Source organism: Erinaceus europaeus, chromosome 6 (assembly GCF_950295315.1).
Source record: "Erinaceus europaeus chromosome 6, mEriEur2.1, whole genome shotgun sequence".
Taxonomy (NCBI): Eukaryota; Metazoa; Chordata; class Mammalia; order Eulipotyphla; family Erinaceidae; genus Erinaceus; species Erinaceus europaeus.
Window position 1 is genome coordinate 63025745 of NC_080167.1, and position 15238 is coordinate 63040982.

At 42.6% G+C, this 15238-nt stretch overlaps 1 protein-coding gene across 1 annotated transcript; it reads left to right on the forward strand.

Moving 5' to 3' along the window:
* Positions 1–14801, forward strand: LOC103116057 (patched domain-containing protein 3). Its single transcript, XM_007525918.2, has 4 exons — positions 1–1040; positions 3254–3375; positions 9127–9272; positions 12645–14801. Exons 1-4 carry the CDS (start codon positions 48–50, stop codon positions 14150–14152), a joined length of 2769 nt encoding a protein of 922 aa, XP_007525980.1. The 5' UTR covers positions 1–47; the 3' UTR covers positions 14153–14801.
* The last annotated feature ends 437 nt before the right edge of the window (positions 14802–15238 follow it).

Sequence of the window (15238 nt, forward strand, 5' to 3'; positions counted from 1 at the left end):
GGCCTCGGCTGGCTCCCAGAGCGGTTTGCTCAGCCCCGTCGGCCTTAATGAGTCTCAGTCGCCTTAAAGTGGCTCCAGGGGAGCGCTCGCCCGACGGAGAGGCGGAATCGGAGCAGCGGGAGTCGGAGGCCCCGCCAGAGCCCGAGCCGGAGCCGGAGCCCGAGGTCCCCCAGTCGCTCTCGCAACTCGGCTCGGGACTGGAAGCCGAGGAGGGCGGGTCGGACGAGGCTCATCTTCCAGCCTCCCCGCCCGAGGAGGAGCCCGAGCTGCCCCCGCCGCCCACGCTGCTCTGCCGCACCGACTGCCTGGAGGCGCCGCTGTCCCGCGGCTTCGAGAAGCTGGGCTGGGCGGTGGGCGCGCACCCCTGGCTCTTCCTGCTGCTGTCCCTGCTGCTGACGACTGCGCTGGGCTCGGGCTTCGTGTACCTGCCCCTGGGCGAGGAGGAGGACCTGGAGGAGCTGTACACGCCGGTGGGCAGCCCCGCCAAGGCCGAGCGGAGCCTGGTGCAGGGCCACTTCTCCACCAACGACTCTTACCGCTTCTCCTACTCCAGGCAGAGCAAAGAGGTCAACTTCGTGTCCATCCTGGTCATCTCCAACACCGATACGGTGCTGGACCCGGTCATCTTGTCAGAAATCAGAGGCGTGGACGACGCGATGCAGGCCCTAGTAGTGACCCTGGACAACGGGACCCAGATCTCCTACCAGGAGGTGTGCGCCGTGGCCCAGGGCAGCTGTGTGTCCCCCAGCACCATCCTGTCCGCCTGGAAGGCCAACACCAACCTGGACCTCAAGAGTCTCACCTATCCCATCCACAACCAGTCGGGCCAGCTCATGTATCTGGCCGGCTATTTTGGAGGCAACACCTTAGGCCAGAGCTTCGGGATGAACCGGCTGCTCCTGAAGGCCAAAGCCATGAGGCTGACTTACTTCTTGAAAACCGAGAACCAAGTGGACGATGCGCGGAGCAAGCTGTGGCTGGCTGAGCTCCTGGCCCAGTTTAACAACATAACCAGTCGTCTGGCCTTGAAGAATATCCAGGTGGGTACCTGGAGGCTGGAGGGTCTAGAGGGAGGAGGGGAGAGTAGTAACTAAGTCATGCTTCCAGCGCCATAGCCATAGCCATAGCGTGCTCCTGACTGTGGCCGTCCTTAGGTCAACTTTTTTGGAAGTCACCAAAGGAAGTCATAGGTCTTAAACCCTTGGTAAAACATTAGTGCAAAACACCCAGTTCTTATTTATTTAATTTTTTAAAAAAATTTTGTGCAGTCATATATTATTTATAAAATGGAAATACTGACAAGACCATAGGATAAATGGGGTACGATTCTACACAGTTGTCACCACCCATCTCCTCCCCTGATAGCTTTCCTATTCTTTAACCCTCTGGGAGCATGGACCCAGGACCATCATGGGGTACAGAAGGTAGAAGGTCTGACTTCTGTAATTGCTTCTTCACTGAATATGAGTGTTGGCAGGTCGATCCATACTCCCAGCCTGTCTCTCTCTTTCCTTAGTGGGGCAGGGCTCTGGGTAGGTGGGGCTCAAGACACATTGGTGGGGTCGTCTGCCCAGGGAAGTCCAGTTGGCATCATGGTAGCATCTGGAACCTGGTGGCTGAAAAAGAGTTAAGAGATAAAGCAGAACAAATTGTTGACTAATCATGAACCTAAAGGCAAGAGTATTGCAGATGAAGATTTGTGGGTCTCCATTTTGGAAAAAGCTAAGGTCTATTTTAGGTCTTTCCCAAGGGGCCCGTGACTTTACTAATTTTGGCCTGAGGCTGACAACTAGCATGTAGGTAGACCCAAGGTATTGTCTGGGGAGATGGTGTCATAGTTGGCAAAAGGACTAGAAAGCTAGATCAGGGAAAAGAGAAGCACCCAAATAGTATATGAGTATTGTTAACTGTAAACAACATCGATGTGATCTGGGGCCCATATTCAGCACAGGAGCCTATGTAACCTCTGCCTCCCTGTAGGTCTGAGCTCGCATTCTGTGGTCACAGCTAGGAACATTCCAGGCTGCACTAATTTCAGGACCCATCTTCCTCGAGTGGTTGAGTATGTTGCTTAACCACCCTTTGGAGAATGGAACAGTCCATTGTTGGTCAACATTGAGGGCCAGGTCCTATAGGGGCCCACAAAGGGGTCCATTGTGTTGTTCCTGATGGAGATGACCAGTGACAGTGGAGAGAGGGATCTGTTAGAGGTCTAGGCCCATCATGTCTGTGTGGGAATCCCAGGACTACCTGACTAGGGCCCCAGATGATGGGGTGGCCTAGTAGTGACCAAAGAGCCATCATTAAAGTATGCCAGTCTCTTGCCCTTATCCAGCTTTTGTAGTCTTTACTTTGTCTGACCAGAGCAGTGTTCAGATCTGTCTTGTGGTGGTGTGGTGATTCTGGGGGTTGAATCTGCGATTTTTGGTGCCTCAGCCGCCAAAGTTTTTTTGTGTGTGTCCATTATGCTGTCTTCCCCAGCACTCAAAACGCAAGTCTCACATCCTCAAAAGTGTATGTGTCCAGGGCAGACGTTGATCTTCATGTTTAGCTTTGGGGGTTGGTTTTTCTAGTCAAATTGCTTTGAGATTCTTACTTTCAGGGGAAGTCTTTGCTGTTTCTGGGAGCCCGCTAAGACTTGTTTTTGGAGTTGGTTGGAATTTAAACAAAGAAGAAAAACAAAACAAAACCTAAGCTAAAGTTCCATGGTGTTGCTGGTAATGATAAACTGGTATTTCCCAAGTGAGTGGAAAATAGGTACCTGTTAGCTGTTCTGTAGTTGTTGGGCCAGCAAACTTTTAATACTTCTGAGTCTGATGAAAGTGACACTTACTGGAAAAGGTGTTTGAGTACCTGATACTTCTGAAATTGCTTTTTTTTTTTTTGCACTGAAAATAATAAAAGGTAACAGACTAAAAAATTTTAAAAAAGATAACAGACTAACACAAACTTAGGAAAAGTTCCAATTTCTATAGCTACTAGTGATGTAAAAATATGAAATTTAGAGTTTACATAGATACAGGAATTTCACAATGTAAAATGCTGAAGGAAACTTTGGAAAGCTAGCCAGAGACTTATATGAAGAAGGAAATTTCTATTTTATTCTAAAATCAGAACTGATATATTTTGATCTTTCACTGAGGTTTAATTTACCATGTTGTATCAGTCAATAAGCTCAAGTGTTTCGATATGTGTAATCCACACAAAATGACAGGAATTAGAAGTTATTGATATGAATATGTTTTTGTGGCAGATGGTTCACTTCACATCCCTTTCTAGAAAATTGGAATTTGAGTCAACATCTAGAACAGTGATTCCTTTGTTTCACTTGGCTTACACTCTCATGGTACTGTTTGCAGTCGTATCCTGCTACAGGTAAAGCTCTTTATTAGTTTTTAAACTCTTAAGTGTTTTATTATAGTGAAATGTCAGTAGTCCATAAGATCAGTATGCCATTCAAACTGTTTTAAATGTACAATTCAGTGACATTAATTAGAACCACACTGTTGTACAAACTTCAGGCCTATTTGTTCCCATTTACGCTCCATCACCCCCCAACAGAAACCCTCTCACCATTTACCAATGATTTCTGTTGCCCTGCACTCAGACCCTAGTTCTAGTTAGCCTTTAATCCACTTTCTCTACAAAGCTGCTCTTTAAAAAAAAATTTTTTTATTCTCCTAGAGAGTTCTTATAAGTGGGATCAGGTGACATTTGTCGTCTTGTGGTGTATTTCACATAGCATAATGTTTTCAGGTTTCAACCACGGGATAGCATGTATAGCGGCTGTATACATGTATACATGTATATCCCATTGTACCTGTATACCAAAATGCACTTTCCTACAGCCCCTGTCTTCATTACAGATCTCTAGGAGTCAGTGGGTTATATTGCAGTTTTATATTTAGCTCTTTGAAGAATCACCAAACTGTTTACTACAAAGGCTACACTATGTTATATCTCACCAGCAATAAATATGGGAGGGTTCCAACCTCTCCATACACACCCCCAACACTAGTTGTTTGTTTGTTTATAATGAGGGATACAGAGAGAGGAGAGTGAGATCAGAGCACTGCTCAGCTCTGGCTTATGATGGTGCTGGGGATTGAACTTGGGACCTTGGAACCTCAGGCATGGAAGTCTCTTTGCATAACCATTATACTGTCTCCCTAGCCCGCCAATATGAATTATTTTTGAATTTGTTGATTAGAGCTCTTCTAGTAGGTGCCAAGTGAAAATCTGATTTCTCTGCTAATACTAATGATGTTGAATATCTTTAAATTTTTATTATTATTTATTTTTGGATAAAGAGAAACAGAGTGAAAGGGAGATATAGAGGGAGAGAGACAGACGTCTGTGGCACTGCTTCACAGCATGCGAATCTCCTCTTCCTGCAGATGGGAACCACTTGAAGATTTCTATGTGTCTGTTCCTATCTTTGCAGAAATATATGTTCATACCTTTAGCATTTTTGAAAACTGAATTGTTTGTCCTTTTGTTTTGGGGTCCCATTCTGATTAGTTGCTCTTCATATGTTAGGTAATAAAGCCCTTTAGGAAATATGATTTGCAGATATTTACTCCATTCTCTCAGTTATCTCCCCACTTTCTTGATAAAGTACTTTCAGGCAGAAAAGCTTTTAATTCTGATGAAACACAATGTCCCTTTGGTGTTATTGCTGTGAATCTTTGACAAGACCGACATACTACACATTACCACTGTTTTCCTTCTGTGGGTTTTATGGGCCATATTTTTAGGCTGTTGATCAGTTTATAGTTTACGCATATGGTCTCCAGCTTCACAGTACCTGTGGAAGTCTGGTTTTCCGTGTACCAGTTGCTGGAGAGACTTAGTTTCCAAGTTGATTGAATTTGCCATCCTTGCCAAAAATTAATTGGCTGTGGATGTGCGTATTTATTTTGTTCCACCGGCTTATATTGGGTTGTCGGAGAAGTCATAGTACATTTTTTTTGCTTAAAAAGTAACTTAGAAAAATACATTCTGACTTTTCTGACAGTCCAACTTGGTTGTCCACATGCTAGTATTGTTCTCTTTTGATTACTGTTAATTTACCATACACCTTAAAACCTAGAAATCTCAGGCATCCATTTTTTCTTTCTTTCTCAATATTATTTTGGACAGTTTTGCAGTTCCATATTAATTTGAGGGTTGGCTTTTATTACTAAAAAGAAAAAAACAAGGAAAATAGAACTTTGGTAGAGGTTGTATTAAATTGTTGACATTTTAGATGTCTTTCTACAAACTGAGGATATCTTTCCATCAATTTTGGTCTCCTTCAGTTTTTTTTTTTCTCATTATTTTTAGTTTTAGGTGTTTAGTTTTAGGTCTTTCACCTCCTTGGACCTACTTGGACTCCAGGTATTTTATTAGACACTCTTTTAAGTGGAATTGGTTTCTTCCTCCTCCTCTTCCTTTTTCTTCTTCTAGTATTTTATTTATTCATTATTTAGGTAGACTCAGAGAAGCTGAGAGGAAGGGGAAGACAGAGGAAGAGAGACACCTACAGCACTGTTTCACCACTTGTGAAACTTTCTCCTTGCAGGTAGAAACTGAGGGCTTGAACCCAGGGTCCTTGTGCTTTGTGATGCTTGTGCTTAATTAAGCAGGTGCACCTTGTTTTCTTAATTCTCCCTTGTGAATGTTCCATTATACATTCGACACAGGTAATTTATTGTGCTGTTTGTCTACCATACATCTTTACCAAATTTATTTTTTAACTCTGGTACTTACGAATTCTTTGGAATATTCAATTTGTGAAAAGAAATAGGTTTACTTTGTACTTTCCTACAAGGTATCATCCAGTTTCTCTGGCTAGCTCCTTCATTAGATGTTAAATCTTAGTGGTGAAAGTGGGCAACTTTATTTTGCCCCTAGTTTGAAGAGAAAGTTCAGTCTCTGGTCCCTGAGTGATGCTGGCTAGACAGTTTTCAAACTGACCTTATCATTTAGAAGTTCCCTTGGAGTCCTTTTTGAGATTTTTTTTTTTAAACCAAGAAAGGGTAGGGCTGGGGAGACAGCATAATGGTTATGCAACAGACTGTCATACCTGAGGTTCTGAGAGCCCAGGCTCAATCCCCAGCACTACCATAAGCCAGAGCTGAACTGTGCTCTGGTCTCGGCCTCTCTCTCTCTCTCTCTCTCTCTCTCTCTCTCTCTATATATATATATATATATATATATATATATATATATATATATTTTTTTTTTTTAAAGGGTGCTCAGTTTTGTTAAGTGCCTTTTCTGCATCAATTGAGATGATCATGCTTCATTTTGAGGACAGTCAAATAAGACAGTGTACAGTGTTCCATTTCCAGATCTTTCCTTCCTTTCATTAGCTACTGCTGAACATTCAGTCATTGAAATCAAGATCATCTAGGGAACATCAAGAGAGCAACTAGTCAAAGGAGAATCACTATAGCTAATATGTCACCCCCTGTGGAGGGGAATGAAATAATACTTTTCTCTCTGAAAAATCTACAACAAAAAAATCTAGAATCTTGAAGGAAGGCATTAGACTAAATATGCAATATGTAACTTTTAAAAATATTTGTTTTCCCTTTTGTTGCCCTTGTTTTTTCATTTTTGTTGTAGTTATTATTGTTGTTATTGATGTCGTCATTGTTAGATAGGACAGAGAGAAATGGAGAGAGGAGGGGAAGACAGAGAGGGGGAGAGAAAGAGAGACACCTGCAGACCCGCTTCACTGCCTGTGAAGCGACTCCCCTACAGGTGGGGAGCCGGGGGCTCGAACCGGGATCCTTACACTGGTCCTTGTGTTTCAGGCCACGTGTGCTTGCAATATGTAACTTTTATCCACATTAATCTTTCTGACGTTCACCTTACCCTCTTGTCCAAAATATTGTTGTTTAAAGAAAGTATTGGACAAAGAAAATATCCATCATAGTCAACTTTTATCGTGCCAAGAGCAATTTGTTTTTGCTCTGGAATTTGTGTGTGTGAGTTTGTGCTCTGAAATTAGCTCACAGCACCTGCAGGCTGACAGAGTGGAACATGGATACTGTACAGTAGGGATATATGCATATATGTAAGATGAAGCGACTAGCTACATTAATGTGGTCTTGTCTGAAGGTCTTTAAGTCATGGTGTGCTGATTTGGAATCAACGCTGCTCTATCGCTGAGCCTTTCTGCCTTCCATCACTCCTTAGTTTCCATTTTTTACTATACACATCTAGAGACAGGTAGCAGTCATTTGTTTTAAAGATGCTAACTGAAGAGTGGAATACAGAACCAGAGGATGATTTCAGTATTTTATTTATTTTTTATTTTATCATTATTATTTTTGCCTCCAGGGTTATCATTGGGGCTTTGTACCTGCACTATGAATCGACTGCTCCCAGTGGCCATTTTCCCCCCATTTTATTGGCTGTGACAGAGAAAATTGAAAGAGACGTGGGAGGGAGAGAGGGAGAGAGCTAAGACACATGCAGACCTGCTTCACTGCTTGTGGGGAAGCTTCCCTGCAGGTGGGGAGCCGGAGGCTTGAACCGGGATCCTGGTGTGGGTCCTTGCACTTTGTATTATGTGTGCTTAACCTGGTGTGCCACCGCCCGGTCCCCAATGCCAGTATTTTAAAGTTTGCTACTGTGCTCATAGAGGAGGTAAAAGCACTGACCCAAACTTTAAAATCATATATGTTACACACATACATTTGTACCCCCATTTGTGGTGATTCTACAAAGAAACAGGCAATAGGCTGTGTTACTCGAAGTGGACTGCAGGGGGCAGTAAGTGGCTCACGGGTTAGTGGACACATGACCATGTACAAGGACATGTGTTGAGCCCAGCTCTCCACTCGGCAGCGCTCCACTTGTGAGAAGTGGTGGAGCAGGTCTGCAGGTGTCTTTCTCCCCATCTCTTGCCCTCCCCTCTCAATTTCTCTCTGTCCTATCTAGTAAAATAGAAAGAAAGGAAAAACCAAACCAAACCAAACAAAAAAAACAAAAAAAGGAAAAAGATAGCTTCTGGGAGCGATGGATTTACAGTGTGGCACGGAGCTGCAGTGATAGCCCTGGTAGCGATAAAAAAAAAAAAAAATCATGTGGCATCTTATCTGGAGCCCACCTGAACAGTAGAGGGGACCCTGGAATTGTTTGAGGAGGAGGAGGAAGAGGAGGAGCTGCACATGCTTTTTTAAAAAAACAATTCTTTCTTTTATTACTTTGGATAGAATGAGAGAGAAATTGAGAGGAAGGGGTAGACAGAGAGGGAGAGAGAGAGACACCTGCAGCTCTGTTTCACCTCTCCTTGAGCTCCTACCCCTGCAAGTGGGGACCAGGGGCTTGAACGTTTAATGTTTGCGTTCTACCAGATGCATCACCACCTGGCTCCATGTCTGTGCCTTTAAAAACCCTACTATAAACTGAACTAACTCTACAGTGCAGGAGCTGTTAGGATTATGTTAATGGGGAGGTGGTGTGGGTGAGGCGCTCCCTGGGTACGGAGACTTCCTCTGCTACAGCCTGCACTGCGTTTGTTGGCATGTTGTATGATGCCTCTTTGGACATTAGCATGGACTAAACTATCTGCTGGGTTTTACTGCATTTTTGTGTTTCTGAAGTGCCAGCTGGTGGATTAGTGCATGTTTAGCTGCATAAGATTCATCCAGGATTATCTGGTTAAAAACACAAATACCTAAAGTTTGTGCTTCCCTCATTTCTATTTCACTTGGCGGGGTATAGTTTGTGGGAATAAGAGGGGCACTGGCAGTGGCAAACCCAATAGAGTGCACACATGCTCATGGGCCTGGGTTCAAGCCCCTGGTTCCTCCATGTAGGGGGAAGCTTCACGAGCTGTGGGATAATGCCGCCGGTGTCCCTCTTTCGCTCTCCCGCCATCTCCTCCTTCCCTCTCAATCTTTCCTTCTCTTATCAAAAAGAAAGAAGGAAAAAGGGAAAGAGTGACCACGAGGAGTGCTGAATTTGTTTATGCCCCAAATCCCAGCAATAACTCTGGAAGGAAAACAATTTCTGCCGACAGTGTGGGCATTAGAGGCCAGGAGCTATAATTATAATGATTCGAATAGTTGATGGACTTGTAGTGTGAAACATAGCACAATAGCATAATGTCTCCTTTCACATTTGCAGGGTTAACTGTATACAAAACAAAATGTGGGTTGCAGCCTTTGGAGTGATTTCTGTTGCCCTGGCAGTGGTGAGTGGCTTTGGTCTGATGTTGTACACTGGGGTGCCATTTGTGCTCATAGTTGCAAATTCACCATTTCTTATCCTAGGTGAGTAAAAGAAAACTTGAGGCAACACACCGTGTGTGTGGCAGGGCGGGAGGTAGATAAGGAGAGGAACCTAGGGTAGGTCAGCCAACTTAGTTCTGTGTAGGTGGCTCTGCAGACCCAGAATAAGGTGCTCAGACAGACTTGTGTGTCTTTAGAAGTTGGAAATTTTAGGAATCCCAATGGAACAGAAAACGTTAGTAGACATGAACAAGCAGTACACACACACACACACACACACACACACACACACACCCCTCAAGCATCAAAATTCTGAAGTATCACTGAAAATGGAAGCAAACATTTGACCTTTCAGTCAATGGAAGCAAATTAAGCCAAAAATGGAGACACTATTTTCTCATTAGATTGATGAATATTAGCAAGATTGAAGGTTACTACATTATGTTGAAGTACTCTCCTGTTTAGCCTTGGAGCAACTGTAAATTGGTATGCATTTTATTTTCAGTCCACTTTGGCAACCTTATGTTTCAGAGTCCAACGCTTTATCCACAGTGCCACCTCTTAGGCCGCATCAGAGATACAGTTCCCTGTGCCTACTTGTACAGAACAATGCCTGGTGGGTAATACTGAAAGGCAGTAAGCAGTGATTATCCCAAAGGGGTGAGGTAGTTATTTAACTGTTTTCTTTGTAATTATTTATACTATCAGAATTTATTTTTACAATAAGCATGAGAAAAAAGGTATTTATCTTTTGGGTCATAAGCCACTTGGGAGAAGTAATGTTTGGTTCTGGCTGAGCGAGCGAGTGGCCTAGCTGCATACTGGCTGTCAGCTTGCTTCTAGCTCTTCAGGGCTCACTTTCCTAGTCCACATTACTCCATTCCCCACAGCCATCAAATAACAACTCTAATTAAATCATTTGTAAGACAGTTTGTCATAAATCATTTTTAGCATAGGAATGTATGTATTTGTTCTTTTGTATATTGACATCTTAACTCAAGCACTAAGAAATGTGAGAGGACAGATTCTTTTTTTTTTTTGCCTCCAGGGTTATTGCTGGGGCTCTGTACCTGCACTACAAACCCATTTCCCCCATTTTGCTGCCCTTGTTATTGTTGTTGTTGTTGGATAGTACAGAGAGAACTCGAGAGAGGGGGAGAGAAAGACACCTGCAGACCTGCTTCACTGCCCATGAAGCAAGAACCCTGCAGGTGGGGAGCCAGGGTCTCGAACCAGTATTCTTATGCCGGTCCTTGCACTTCTTGCAATGTATTCAGTCCACTACGCTATCACCTGCCCCCGGTGAGGACAGATTCTGAACAAACTTCCCTAAGTAAGAGAACCAGTCATTAGGTACCTAGTAAGTATAAATTAATTCATTCTTTTTTCCTATTCTTCCTTTTTTTTGGTCACTGGAACTTCACTGAAAAAACTTCCAGCTTTTTCAGATTAGAAAGAATACACCACAGTACTGGTTTCCTTCAGTGTACTAGGCACCGATCTCAAACCTGTCTAGTACCCACTTGCTGCCTGCACTACAAATCCACTGCTCCTGGCGGCCATTTTTTTTTCCATTTTATTTGATAGGATAGAGAGAAATTGAGGATGGGGAGAGAGGGAGAGAGAAAAGAGAGACATCTGCAGCCCTGCTTCACCACTTATGAAGCGAGCCCCCTGCAGGTGGGTAAGGAAGTTTGAACCCAGCTCCTTGCGTGGGTCCTTGTGCATAGTACTATGTGCGCTTAACCATGTGCACCCTGCCTGGCCTAATGAATTCATTCTTTAGCCTCAGTGTGTCTGATTCTTCTCTTTATCCTGCTAAATCTCAAAGCTGGCAGCAGTGGGAGTGCCAGATGCAGTATGAGACACACTTAACTTTTTTTTAAAACTACCTTTATTTGTTGGATAGAGGCAGCCAGAAATCAAGAAAGAAAGGGGAGATAGAGAATGAGTAAGACACACTTTATAGCCTTAAGCCAATTTTTAAAAAATTACAGAGAGAGAGAGAACCAGAATTAACACTCTGAAATATGCAATGCTGGGGACTGAACTCGCAACCTCATGCTTCTGAGTTTAGAGATCTACCACTGTGCCGACTCTTGAGCCACCAGCATTGAGGCAGTTTGTATCCTCCTTGCTTGATCTATCCATGCAACATCTAAACTAGAAGCAAAATTGTGAATGCCGGTACCCACTGTGTATATTAACTGCTGTGTGATCCATGGAGAAAATTCTCCCCGAGTTAAAATTAAGATCATTTCAATTCCAAGTATTTTGTATCAATACACAGAGAAACAAAGGTAGACGTGAGTGAAAAGCAGTGTCAATCTAGCAGGACGTTTGCAGGAGGAGATATGTCTGCAGATGCTAACTCATGCTGTCTTTCCTAATGCCTTTGCCTTGCAGCCAGTCTTTCCCAATCTGTAGAAATGATTTGAAAGTTCTTGTCCTTATTCAAGCCCGTCATGGAATGTCACCATGGGCAAGAGCCATTAGTTTCCTAGTGAAGGATTCTTAAGATTTATCTTCGTACAAGGGCCACGTGATGGCACATTTAGTATAAGCGAAGACACATGCTACCATGAGCAAAGACTCAGGTTCAAATCCTGGGTTCCCACAGGCAGGGGGGATGCTCCAGGAGTGGTGAAGCAGTGTTGCAATGGTCTCTCCTCTCTCTGTGTCACTTGCCCTCTATAACAAAAATTAATAATAATAATCAAGAGGCCAACAGAATGATGGAGCTGTGCATGCACTGAACCCCAACTATGACCCTGGTGGGAAAACAAACAAAAACAAAAACAACCTGCACAATTTTCAGATCTATTCAGGTCTTTTCCTATTGAGGAGATAAAACCTTTTAACCTGAAAAGTCAAGTGGGAAGGGCAGAGTACTAGGACTACAATACAGACTACCAGGAAAACTGTTGTGTGTCTGTATGAAAGAGAGAGGTTATGAGAGTGGATGAATTACCCAGTGCCTTTAATATCATACAACACTGATAGATGCCATGAGTAAACAGGGAGGTCCAGGTTATACGTGAAGCAACAGTGCTGGCTGGGTGTGCTTGTGCATTACAGCGAAATGGCCCGTGGGCTCTCCAGGGATCTAGTGGGTTGAAAGACACAGTGCTGCTGATCCCACTTTACCTAACCTCCAGACAGCCAGGTTCCTGATCTCACCATTAACGCTCTCCGTGAAAACTAGGCATGCAGGAGTCAATAACAGAGGTCTGCACTGAGCACAGAGTTAGCATAGAGAAAGGAGTGATGGATTCTGAGACAACCAGAGAAAGAAGCGCCTACGCAGAGATTGAGCAAGAGAAATAAGATGTTAAGAGACAAAAGTTTAAATCGATCTATTAAAAGTTTTCATGGACATTACTATGTATGAAGAATCTCTTTTTACGTTGACAGGTGTTGGAGTTGATGACATGTTTATCATGATTTCTGCCTGGCAGAAGACCAGCCTTGTGCATAACATAGAAAAACGAATGGCCAGTGTCTATTCAAAGGTGGCGGTGTCCATTACGATCACCACCATCACCAACGTCCTGGCTTTCTATACAGGGATTATGACCTCTTTCAAGGCTGTACAGTACTTTTGCATCTATACAGGAACAACCTTGATCTTCTGTTACTTGTATAACATCACCTGTTTTGGAGCAGTTATGGCCCTAGATGGCAAAAGAGAAGAAATGTGTCTACAGTGGGTGAACAAATCAGAAGAAGATCCTAACCAGAGGTGTCCCTCGTTAAAAAGGCTGTGCTGTTTCCCACCGGGTTCTCTGGATGAAGACAATGTCGACATTGAAGTCCACCCAATGAATTTGTTCTTTCGAGATTATTTTGGCCCTTTACTCATCCAACGTTGGTCCAAGATTGTCGTGGTGATTTTGTACATTGTGTATATGATATGCAGCATATACGGGTGTTTCCAAGTAGAGGAGGGGTTAGACCTTCGAAACTTGGCAAGTGATGATTCCTACATCACCCCTTATTTTAACGTAGATGAAGAGTATTTTTCACATTATGGTCCCAGGGTTATGGTTATTTTTAATGAAACTATTGACTACTGGGATAAGGAGAGTAGGGCACAAGTGGAAAAATGTCTGAAATATTTTGAAAACAATGTCTTTGTAGATAAAAATCTTACAGAGTTTTGGTTACAAGGATATATGCAATATCTGGAAGCCAATAAACTAAATGTAAATGACAAGAATGTATTTTTAAATAATATTGACAATTTTTTTAAAGTTGTTCCAAATTTTATGTATGACATTAATAGAAAATCACATAAAATCACTTCTTCCCGTGCCTTCATTCAGGTCACAGGTGTTTCTTCCTCAACCAATAAGAAGCACATGTTATCCCAGTTTCGAAGCATAGCCAAAAGCTGTGATCTTTCCCTAGTAGTGTATAACCAGGCCTTCATTTATTATGACCAATATGCTGCAATTGTAGAAAACACTGTGCGAAACGTGTTCATTGCTTCAGCAATTATGTTCATTGTTTCCTTGTTTCTAATTCCTCACCCACTGTGCTCCCTGTGGGTGACTTTCGCTATTGCTTCAGTGATCGTAGGCGTGACTGGTTTCATGGCGTTCTGGCGTGTCAATCTTGATTCCATATCCATGATCAACCTTGTCATTTGTATCGGGTTTTCTTTTGATTTCTCGGCACATGTGTCCTATGCATTTGTCTCCAGTTCTATGCCCTCAGCAAACCAAAAATCAATCGAGGCATTGTATTTGCTGGGCTACCCCGTGTTACAGAGTGCGCTTTCAACAATGCTAGGTGTGTGTGTGTTATCTTTGGCTAAAGCTTACATCTTCAGGACATTTTTTAAGATTATGTTTCTTGTTATGCTATTTGGGGCTGCTCATGGCCTAGTTTTTATTCCGGTATTCTTAACCTTTTTTTGAAGGTTTTTTTTTTTTTATGAGAAAAAGTACACATTATGTATTGAATTCAATGAAATTTAAAAGGCCCTTTATTTTGCAACATCTCCATTTGTTTTGACAATGCATTTAGATAATCAGAAATAGATATGACTTATTTGATGAGTTTTTGTTTATATAAAATGTGTGTGTGAGAACAGTAGTCTCTAATAAAAGGACAGTAATGATGAAAATAGTTGGACTGAAATATTTAAACATTTACATATATATGTATATATATATGGCACAATTAATTTTTATAGAATAATTCTCCAGTGGTTACCAGGACTTGTTTTCAATAAAATACAGGCTGCAGGGGGCTAGGTGGTGGTGCACCCAGTGAAAGCACACATGTACACATTACCCAGGTTCGAGCCCCTGCTCCCCGCCTGCAGGTGGGATGCTTCATGGCTAGTGAAGTTCCTCTGTCTCCTTCTCCTCTCTCAATATCTATCTGTCCTATCAAAAAAAAAAAAAAGAAAATGAAAAATGGTCACTGAGAACAGTGCATTTGTAGTGCAGGCACCAAGCTCCAGTGATAAACCTGGTGGCAATAGAAAAGGAGAAAAAGAAAATATTATATAGGCTGCAGTAACTACTAAGTTAAATTAACAAAATTTATTAATGGTAAAATTCAAACTATCAAATCTCTATGTGAACCAACTGAAAATAATGAAAAACATCATGGTATTTGAAGTCCTAGAAGGAGAAGACACAATTAGGAGAAAAAACACTTGACGAAAGGCTGAAATTTTCCAAATGTGAGAAAACTCAAGCCATAGGTCTTAAAAATTCAAAGATAGAATCAAGATCTATAGGGGGTGGGGTGGAGAGATAGCATAAAGGTGATACAAAGAGACTTGTCATGCCTGAGGTCCCAAAATCCCAGGCGAACCTATCTGGCACAACCATTGGCCAGAGTCAGCTGAGTACTCTGGTAAAAACAATGTAACGGGAGCCAGAAGAACAGCATAATGGTTATGCAAAATGACTGTCATGCCTGAGGCCCCAAAGGTCCCAGCACCACCGTAAACTAGAGATGAGCAGTGTTCTGGTCTTCCTCTCTATCCA